This window comes from Rhamphochromis longiceps, linkage group LG18, assembly GCF_057381845.1.
Source record: "Rhamphochromis longiceps isolate RC_006_pf linkage group LG18, R_longiceps_female_GT1.1, whole genome shotgun sequence".
Taxonomy (NCBI): Eukaryota; Metazoa; Chordata; class Actinopteri; order Cichliformes; family Cichlidae; genus Rhamphochromis; species Rhamphochromis longiceps.
Window position 1 is genome coordinate 24,375,443 of NC_140574.1, and position 10,210 is coordinate 24,385,652.

Sequence of the window (10,210 nt, forward strand, 5' to 3'; positions counted from 1 at the left end):
TGTTTCTTGGTAGGGAGTACAGCCAGACCGCTAATGCTTTGGATTGTACTGGCACTGTTCCCGAAAGAGCCAAAGAGAACAAAACAGCAGGAGGTCAACACAAATAAACCAAAAGCGCCTTAAGTGAAAGCTTTATTTATTTATTTATTGTTCAAATTAAAACTCTACTTAATTTATAGGCCCACCTTGACTTTGAACCATGAAAATCATTTTAGCAAGTTTACATTCATTCATATAAAACTTTGCAAATCAAATGGGAATAACAATATTTAGACTATCCCAATGTCTGGGCTTAGAAGCCCCCCACCACCACGACCAAAAAAATAAATAAAAAAATAGAGAGATATTTAAAGGTGTTAGACAAATGCAAATAGGTTTGTGTTGCCACAGTTTCTTAATATGCCCTAAAAGTACATTTCAAGAATAAATTGGTTTTAGTTTTGATTTAGAGAGTTGCAGAAAGAACACTTTAAATGCATGCTAAATGAAAAAAATGGTAAACCTTATTTACCAAGGTTTAAAAAAACAAAAACAAAAACCTGTTCCCATGCCTTACAGTCGCCCGAGCAGACAGTCACCACAACAAGTCACCAAATGCTTTCCATTTGCAGGAAGTGCTGTCCCGTTCTTTTTACATCACCCAAGCTGTGACATCAGGCCGTCGACTTTCACTGGCAACACCGTAGCCCAGAAGAGAAAGGCGAGTTGAGATGAGGGTAAACTCCTTCAGATCAGCTGTCTCAGATGTTGATCTTGACCCGGCTGTCAGTTCTCGGAGGATCACTGTGGATGAAGCACATTAACAGTAAGCCTGACAAGGATGTAGAAGGTGGTGCTCTGGAAATTAAAGCTGACACCTTGGAGCTACTAAGGTTTGCTTCCAGGTATAAGCTGCTGATCGAGAGGTCTGCTACGTGCGGCTGCGGTTTAGTGCAGATGTGTGTTTGCGCGGTTAGCAAACTCAGTGTTGTGTTACAAGTGTAAGAAAAATAAATATCAGTTTAATTACATGAGGTAGCCACAATGTGAAATCAGACTACATGCCTTGCATCACATCTTGGTTATGGATTTACTGCAAAATGCAAGAAGTTTTCTTTCCCACTGTCGCCCTTGGTCATCTGATTCTTGGGGTTTTGCATGTACAGCATCTTGAGGTGACTGTTGAGGTTTGTGGCTGTGTAAATAAAACTGAATTGCATTGAACATAACAGAGATAAAGTGCACACAGATATTGGTTTCAATCAGTTTTATTGGCTCTTTATGGCCCCAAATCTTTCTCTTAAAAAAAACCAGAACATAAATTACAAACAGCATATATAGATAGATAGATATATACATTTATCAGGTGATTTTTTTTACAACATTTAAATAAGGAAAAAAAACATCTACAGTAGCTCTCAAGTCTTAAGGACACAGATAATATCACTGGACAACAGTAACAGTTATAGTTATGAAAACAGTCCTTCAAATACTACTTACAAAAACTCGTCTTAAAAGTAGTCAATATGACTTATTATCAACAACATCTCCACAGGAAAATCAGAACAACTCAGTTAAGAATAGTTTTCGACTGATTCAAATTTGCAGGCAGAACGTGCAGTATGTGGTACAAAAGGCTGGAACAGTGTTTCTGCATCTAGTTTACAGTGAAGTACAACTTTACACAATGCTTCTGTCGTCATGTTCACGTAGAAAATGACTGTTTTAATTAAGTCTCCATTTGGTCTGCCCCATTGGGTTTAAAAGGCTTGCTTGATGCATGCTGCATGGTTTTTTTCTTTCCTTTTTATTAAAAATCTGACAGTCCTTGCTACATTCAAACTTATCAACAGACCGCATACACAGCTGACACCTCACATGTGATGAGGAGTCTGGACTTGTTGGAAAAGCTTCTTTGCTTACAGCTCACTGGACAGGCTGGGACACGCTGTGATGGGACGTCCTGTTGACTGGGAGCACCAGCTTCAAACCAGCAGAAAGAAACTGCGCAATGCTACGACATATTAATTTTTTTTTTAAATTCCATTGCACGTTTTAGCTTTGTCTCTTCTGTGGCCATCAATGCCGGGAAGGAATCTGCTCATCTTCTCTGGAGAACAGTCCTGATTTTGAGGGCTGTAGCTCTCAGATTAAGTCCCTAAAGGGAGATAACCAAGGAAGTGGCAAGCTCTACCTCATCAACCAATAGTTCTGCTTCTTACAACCCTTCTTGTTTTTGCCTCGTCTGGTTTTTTATGATTTGCTCTCGATTGCAGCGGGAGCAATCATCATCATACTGGATTTCAAAGGGTAGTAACGGCCTCTCCAAGTCTTCCAGAAGATGCCTTGCTTTCTCTGGTGCCGCTGCTTGGGAGGAGGACTCTGGAAATATCTGCCATTCAAGTTGGAGCGCCCACAGTTACTGAACCACCAACCACCTAGAAAAAACAGGACGATATTAGGTTAGTTGATGCGTTTTTACTGGACTCTATGTGAGCCACATCACGAGTTAATATCTGAAGGATGTTCATCATTGTATCTTACCAGAGAGGTGCTTGGCACAGTTGGTGTCACTTTTCTGGTCATTGTCCTGGTCATGGGTGGAAAAAGGCAGACCAGAGGCGGTGTCAGTGGCCAGGGAGCTCTCGAGGTCATTGAAAGTGCCACCCTTCTGAATCTGGAGGGAATATTTGGTTTCCTGTCCGCCCAGTTGGAACGGGAGACGGACGGTTGCAAGGTCATCCACCCAGTCAGAGAGCTTGATGTTGAGGATGTAGCTGCCATCTTTGGCAATAGAGTAAATCTTCTCTAAACCTAACCAGAACTCTCCTGGAGAGGAAGGAAAGAAGAGGAGTTTGAGCTCTGTTTGCATGTGGTCCATTTCAGGTTTAAGTGCTAAAATGTTTTTGGAGGGTATTTCTGTCCACTGATGCAACGTTACTAAAAGGCAGATAACCTGTCTGAACACTGTACCAATCAGCCAGTGAAATAAAATTCAAAAGCATTTACCATTCAGGCTGCCGAAGCCTTTCTCGTAGGCATCCCACAGCTGGTCAAAGTCCACTGAACCATCTTGGCGCCTCTGAATCACTGTCCATCCGCCGTCTGGATAGAAAAACAGAGAAAGAATGATCAGAACATATTCCATCTGATGAAACAGCAGGTTCAAAATCTAAAGGAGTTTTGCTCCACGTACCAGCTGTCATCTCACAGAAGACTTCAAAGGGCTCTGAGTTTGCTGGCTGGATGGTGTACACCCCACTGGTGGTCTCTCCTCTCATGAACAGCTCGTGACAGTCCGATGCCGTCTCTGGAAAAAGAACAAAGAAGAAGGAAAAAAAGTTAAAACTTGGACTGTATCACGGATGCCTTTTTCCCTGGATGTGCTTTAGACATGCTGCCTTTTTAGTCCAACCGCTGTGTTCAGATTTCGCCCCAGCTCCCTCAAATGTTTTTATTTTGGTTATCCTACCCAGCTTTCAGAAATAGGTCATTCACAGTTAGTGAATCTTTCAGTAATGGGCTGCTGCACACTTCGAGTAGAGTGTTTTCAAATAAGACTATATCTCCAGGGGAAAGAAAAATAAAAGCTTATCACTATGTCTGGAGATATGAGTGTGTTCCTGATAAAAACAAAAAACAAAAACTTTGACCTAGCTTTAGCAGGACTGTTGTAAACATGACCTTTCTCCCAGTTCCCAGGCAGCCTGCCCTCTTTAAGTGCTGGGCTGTGCAACCTATAGAGTTACATACTCCTATCCTTTACATTCCTCTACAAACCCCCCGCCCTCTCGCTCGTGCATCCGACCCCCTTCCTCCCCCTTGGCTTGTCACACCTCCCTCACGTGCACAGCAGCCGCTTGGTGACGAAGATGTGCATGGCTGCTGCATGCATGGGGAATGATCACAGCGTGGTGTAGGGATGAGGGGGGCTGTTATTGTATGCAGAGCAGGGGTCTCCAGAGCTGGCACGTGCTTTAATAAGGGATGAGGCTAATTGCACCCCTGGCATAATCCTTTTTTAGTAAGGATGACATCATGTAGTGCAGTTTAATATCCTGCCAAAGCCTCGTCACAATTTACTGTGCATATATATAGATTTAAATTTGGTTGTTCTAGTTGTTTCAGTGAAAGCTCATCAGCTGATCACACAGTAGCAAAATCTGTTTGTGTGAGGTGACCTTTTCTTCTTTAGAGAAATGAACTCTTGTTGTGGTGACTGTCTGCTCAGGGGTCAAGGGTTCTCCTGAACTTTAGCACATTTCTAATTCATTATAATTGGAAATAAGGAGGAGATGGGGTGGCTGGGAGGTGCACAGGGATGGGGGAGGAGAGGACGACCAAAGGGAAAGGAGGCTCAGGAGGAGGAATGCCTGTTTGATTGTTGTAGGGCAAAGGTTGCTCATTCTTCAGGGATGTAAAAATGTTTGTTTAACAGAAAAAGGTGGGACATCTTGGAAATGGGGAGGAGGTGAGTGTCTTCAAAACAACATACGATATCTGTACAAAGTTCAGAGATAAATTTAGCTTGCCTTTCCCCTTTGTTTTCCTTTATTATTATTATTATTTTTATTTTAGTTAAGACCCAAGGTGAGAAATCTGAACAAGAGTCCAAGAAAACCTTGTTGCCCTTTCCCTCCTCCACAGCGCAGAAATGATCTGCGCGTAATCCTGGCATGCTGTCTGACCCTGACTGAATTCTCCCAGAGACCAGCAAACTTTCCCCCAGTTGAAACCTTTCCAGAATAACTCTCCCCCATCCCTGAATCCTGCAGATGTCAGAGCTTTATGGTGTAATTGTGATTTCAATGACCGAACTCTAATGTTACCTCAGCCACATTCACCTTTCACCTAGTTCACACACATGGCTATTACAACCCGAGAATTCAGTTTGAATATATCATTTTCCATTTGTATTCATTCATAATTACTGCAATTATTCCATATGTGCAGATTTCAGCGTTATTTAAAACTAAAAAGGAATAAAATGAGATCTATATCTAATCTGATAGAAAGCTCAGAGTTTCTTATCGCTTCCCCATTTGTTCAGCATCCAGTCCAGTCTGGATGAAACCAGTCATTCATGCTGGTTCAGTCACAGCAGCTGTTTGGCGTGCCTGCAGTCTGAGAGCCTTTCATAATTACTGTAAACCACAGTATCAGAGGTGCTGACTAAACACCTTACTAATTTCCCGTACAACTCCTGCAGCGATATTCCAGCAACTTCCTGTTGCTATTGTGATTAAAATCCCTCAAATGTACGATAGACTCAGCTTACAATTAAACAAACAAACAAACAAAAAACCCCAAATCTATACTTTATATTTTAAATATGTTGTACACGTGACTGTGTTAACCCTCTCAGGCTCAAATTAAGTTTTTTGTTGCTAATGCACAACCAAGTCCTGCAGTGCTACTTCTGAGTAAAAGAAACTCATAAAATATGTATGTGGGGTGATCAGGTTGTTAGTTCTTAACTGTTGCAAATCTGCAACGTCTGCCTGGAGAGGGTTAATGCTATATCGTATTTAACGAGTAATACTAATATTTCAGTCGCTCTCAGGGATTGCACCTGTTGGTATTTTTGGCGTCACGCTGAGCTGATAAGCTTGTCCCGAATTAATTAGTTTCCTTGATTTTAATTGCTAGTGATTTAAGCTTCTTTGTGGCCTTACTAGACAGATGGTCTGTCACATTTGGCGTCAGATTTTGTAGAGTCGACTTAAGACAGTGTCAAGGGGGGGATTTTGGACGCTTTTTGGCTTTACTTACCGGCCGGCGAGTCGCGCTGCTCCGCGACACCACCCTCGGATTTGCTGCTCCGCTGGGAGGCTTTCTGTCTTGACTGCTGGATCTGAAAAAGGTTGCAAATCAGTGATGAGACAAAAAAAATGACAAAATAATAATAATAATAACGATAAAGATGTTTAAAGAATTTTTTGTGCAAGCAGTGTGCGTAAATGTGGCGCCTGCTTACTTCACTCTGCAGGGTCCTGATGCGCACGTTCTGTTTGTCAAGCTTATCCTGCTGAAGTCTGATGCGCTCCATCAGATCATCAATTCGTCTGTTCTGGGCCTCCAGCATGAGCTGACAGAAAAATATGACACAGGTGCAACAATATTAATTATTATATCATTTTTATTCGACGACGTGTTTGTGCGTAAAATAAATCCATCGCTCAAAGGAGGTCCTCCAGTTAACACCGCAAATAGGGTACCCGTAAGTTTCAAACTGTTGCTTGAAACTTGTTATTTTATCCTACAATGACAAGCCAATAGTGTGTAGGTGTAGTTATGTAACCCATTCGCCGCTCGGGATTTTCCAGCTCACCATACAAAGCTCTCCGACTCACACAATGCTTTGTAAACGAAGCTTTGCTAAGAAAGCAAAACTTTCATGAGCCCCTTCAGTGTCTGTGCTGCAAAATGCAACGGAACGGAAAATTCTTGCATCTGATGCTGGCAGAGCCTTTTTATCCGGCAGCTCTGTCTGCACGTACTGCACGTTTATCCGCGCCTGCAGTAGTAACCTTCCACTCCGGCTTACCACCACCCGCTGCTTACGCTCTGTTTAATTTTATTTAGGACCACTGAGTGTTCAGACACCCCCCACCCCACACACACACAGACACACACACCTTGTAATCCTTGGATGCTGTAAATCCACTGACTTGATAACCAGTGCAAAATCCCTTTGTACTTTGAGGGGCCTACATGGAAGTATCTTAACTCTAAGAAAAATGGTTTGCACACAGTGGAAAAGCTTCATTTCAGATAATTTCCCTCCCAGACTAACTTTCATTCAACTTATCCAACATAGTTCTAATGATCATCATTAACCTACACACATAATCTTACCTGGATGTTGTGAGCATCACTGCTGTTCTTGGCACCAGCATTCATGTCAGACATCCCTCCATTTCCCTGCAACATGCCGTCCACCTTCTCCTCCAGGCGGCTGAGTCTTTCACTCATTGTCCTTCTCTCCTGCTGCATCTCCTCTGCCTTATCCCTCAGCTCGGCTGTGACATTCAGCACCTGCCCCTCTCTGTCTTCCAGTCCCTGGGCCCGAGCTTTCAAAAGCTCCCCCTCTGCTTGTAGCCTCTGGCTTTCCTTCCCCAGTTCGCTCACAGTGCGATTGAAGACTTTCAGTTTGCTTGACAGGTCCCTCATCTGGATTTTAGTTTTGTCCACATGCTCCTTCAGCCCCTGGCCCAGTTGCAGGAGGCCGTGGGCAAGGACGTTAACATCATCCCATGCTGCATACTGGACACGCTTCTCCTTGGTAGCACCACCAGAGCTTGAGGCTCTTTTCCTCTCCACTGGGAAACTTGTGGCCATGAGCACCACCAGGCAGAGAGTCAGAGTTGCCAGTGTTGTCTTCATTTCTGCCGTTTTACTAAACTTCTGAAATACGTCTGTAAACTGTGCACAGAATTGTGCAGTGTCCTGCCTTCTCTTCTCGAATTGGATCTGATAGTTCAGGTTCCTGGATAAACAAGCTCAGTGCTGCTATTATATAGTTTCTCAGCCGTCAAGTCAAAGCTGTGAGCCGCCTGCTATTGGCCAGCTGAGGAGAAGGAGGCGTGCAGTCACTCTCAGGTTTCTGTCCCTCCTCCACCTCTCTGTTAACTCTTCCTGTCAGAGGCTGACGCCAGAAATGATAAAGTGGTGTTCATCTCTGTGCGCTGGGAGACAGGACAGTTGTGTACCCTTCTATGATTTGTAATAGTAGTATAGTCTGATCATTATGATTGTAATATGATTATGAGTACATGAACAGTTGACAATGATATCAGAAGCCAGATAAAAGGTTATATTCTTTGATGAACAATGTGGTTCTGTGTTTGGTGAGTTTGTGCTGGATAAAGATGAAGCACAGACCTTTACTGAGCTTCTTCATTGTGTCCTTAGTTCATGCTGACAGTGAAATAGCTGAACTTCTTTTATTCATCATTTAAAATCAAGCCAGCATTCAATTTTCTGTGTTCTTCTGTACTCGCTTGTATTATTTAGTTCATGTGCCTCATGCTGTTTTTATTTTAGCAGATAGCAAGCTGTGAAAATGTCAGAGTCAAAATGTTACAGCTGTGATTCAAATTAAAAATACGAGAGAAGGTGCACGATGACCACAAATCTATCCATACCTGAATTCTAAATTAATCTCTCTTCACAGTAAACTTTGAAATATTTAAAATTCATACCACTGAAATGAAACCCATTAATCTGAAACGAGCGTCTTTAGCTGAATATTTTTATTCATTAATGGATTTATTGTTGAGCAACTTACATTTTTTATTAAATGTCAGAAAACAGTGAAACCGCACGTTTGTCCACTGAAATCTTAAATTATCTTTTGTGTTAAACACTAAAAAAAACCTCACAATCACCCAGTTTCCAAAAATATAAATAATCTTCAATTATTCATCTTGGAGACTTTGGGACAAAGAAATTAAAATGAAAAAAATTGCTTTAAAAATACCAAGAATGGGTAAAGATAAAATTAAATAGCTATTGAATTTCTCCTCTGACATCCTATTGGGAAAAAGTCAGTCCAGAGAAATGGCTATTTAGTCTTTATCTGGATTTTTCTTTATCATAACTCCTTGGATAATACAAGGAATGTGTGTCATCGGAAGAGGAACATTCGTATTATTTGGCCTGAGGTTCTCCATAGTAAAGATCTGCTGCTGCTCAGAAGCCTTGAGCACTGTGAGAATTAGGGGAAAGTTCACACGGCACAGAGACTGTCAATATTACGGGTTCTAGGTTTTTTTTTTTTTTAAACAACCTCTATTGGCAACCCTACGTGATCTGGGGGGAGACCACAAATGAAGGTCCTGGTTAACCCTCTCCTGTCTGCAGACCAGACTAAGTAGGTGAAAGGTGACTCAGAGACTGCTGACAGTGCTGGGATGGGGAAACTCAGCACCCTCATTCATGGACTGGAATGCAACAAACATTCATTATTTTCCCCCCAAAGCCTCAGCAGGGTAGGGGTTTCCACTGAAAGCCCTCAGTGCTCCGGTTAAAAATAGGCTTTTCTTGTTCAGTTTTATGCCCTTCATGTAATAGGAGCGCTGAGGTCAACCCACACACATTTACCTTTGTTTCTCAAACTGACGCACTGCAGGGATGATTCATATCCTCTCAGTTACAGTAGAGCAGGATTATCACTGAACGTAAACATCTTCTGTATATTTACTGAATTTATCTTTTTTTTACAGTTTAATGAAAGGCCAAGTGGTTGTAGAGCAGGGACAAGCAGGATTACTGCATAACAAAAAACAGACTCGATTCATCCAACAATTCCTGTAATGAACCCGATGACTGTCTGGTTTACGTGTGTCATGATGGTACACGCTGATTACCCACCAGCCTTTACGCAGTCCTTCAGGACAATACAGAACTTGGGAGGGATGTGAGCTACAGTAAGGATTACTTTTTACCTGTAAAGATTGCTAAATATTCCATCTGTCATGTGTGGAAAAAAACAAGCTGTTTGAATGTGTCTGTTGAAGGAGACCTTGACATGCAGCACACTGGACCGTTTCAGACTGTCTAGAAGAAATGTTGTCTTTCAGATATTTAGATTTCATCAGGGGTAGAAGTAGTCAGATGCTTTACTCAAGTACACACAAGTATTTTCACAAACTGTGCTCATTACCCACAGCAAAGCCGTCTCTTCTGTTCTATATCATTTAATTATGTGATTTATAGCATGCTGCAGGTACACTATTAACATTAAGCTGCATTTTAATGTTTACATCTATTGACATGCTGCTGGAAACTTTAATCAGTGCCAGTGTTATTATATTTTACAAGATCATATGTGTAGAGTTTTAATGTATACGACAAATGGTAACTGCGATCCAAAAAGTGTAAAGTAAAAAGTACACGATCTATCAAAATGTAATGGACTTACGACACAAAGTAGCTACTGGAATTACTCAAAGTATGTACAAGTACCCCAGAGCTTAGTATTCGAGTAAAAACAAGAATAAAATCAGCTCAAACATGAAGATCTGAGGAGCAGACAGTTTATATATTTACCCCAGAACAGACTAAACCCATTGATTACAAAAACTGTTGTTATCATTTTTTAAAAATTTGTTTAATGCCATGGATGTTAAACAGTGTGGGAATCAGTCTCCCCCGTTTCCTCCGAGCGAGTGTGTGTCCCTGCTCATCACCGCATCCACACCTCACTGCCACAGCTGCTTATTCAATT

The 10,210-nt window shown here is 41.8% G+C and overlaps 1 protein-coding gene across 1 annotated transcript; it reads right to left on the bottom strand.

Annotated features, from left to right (window-relative positions):
* Nucleotides 1–1,231: 1,231 nt before the first annotated feature.
* Nucleotides 1,232–7,495, bottom strand: angptl4 (angiopoietin-like 4). Its single transcript, XM_085389714.1, has 7 exons — nucleotides 6,838–7,495; nucleotides 5,957–6,067; nucleotides 5,752–5,833; nucleotides 3,176–3,289; nucleotides 2,989–3,084; nucleotides 2,524–2,808; nucleotides 1,232–2,417 (listed from the first exon to the last, which is right to left on the bottom strand). The coding sequence occupies exons 1-7, from the start codon at nucleotides 7,363–7,365 to the stop codon at nucleotides 2,233–2,235; spliced, it is 1,401 nt and encodes a 466-aa protein (XP_085245840.1). The 5' UTR covers nucleotides 7,366–7,495; the 3' UTR covers nucleotides 1,232–2,232.
* Nucleotides 7,496–10,210: the final 2,715 nt, after the last annotated feature.

Excerpts from the sequence above, each read along its gene's own strand:
- angptl4 (XM_085389714.1), bottom strand. The coding sequence starts at position 7,365 with ATGAAGACAACACTGGCAACTCTGACTCTCTGCCTGGTGGTGCTCATG. Across the intron at positions 6,068-6,837 it reads GTGATGCTCACAACATCCAG|CTCATGCTGGAGGCCCAGAA; the intron begins GTAAGATTATGT and ends TTTTTCTGTCAG. Across the intron at positions 2,418-2,523 it reads CTGTGCCAAGCACCTCTCTG|GTGGTTGGTGGTTCAGTAAC; the intron begins GTAAGATACAAT and ends TGTTTTTTCTAG.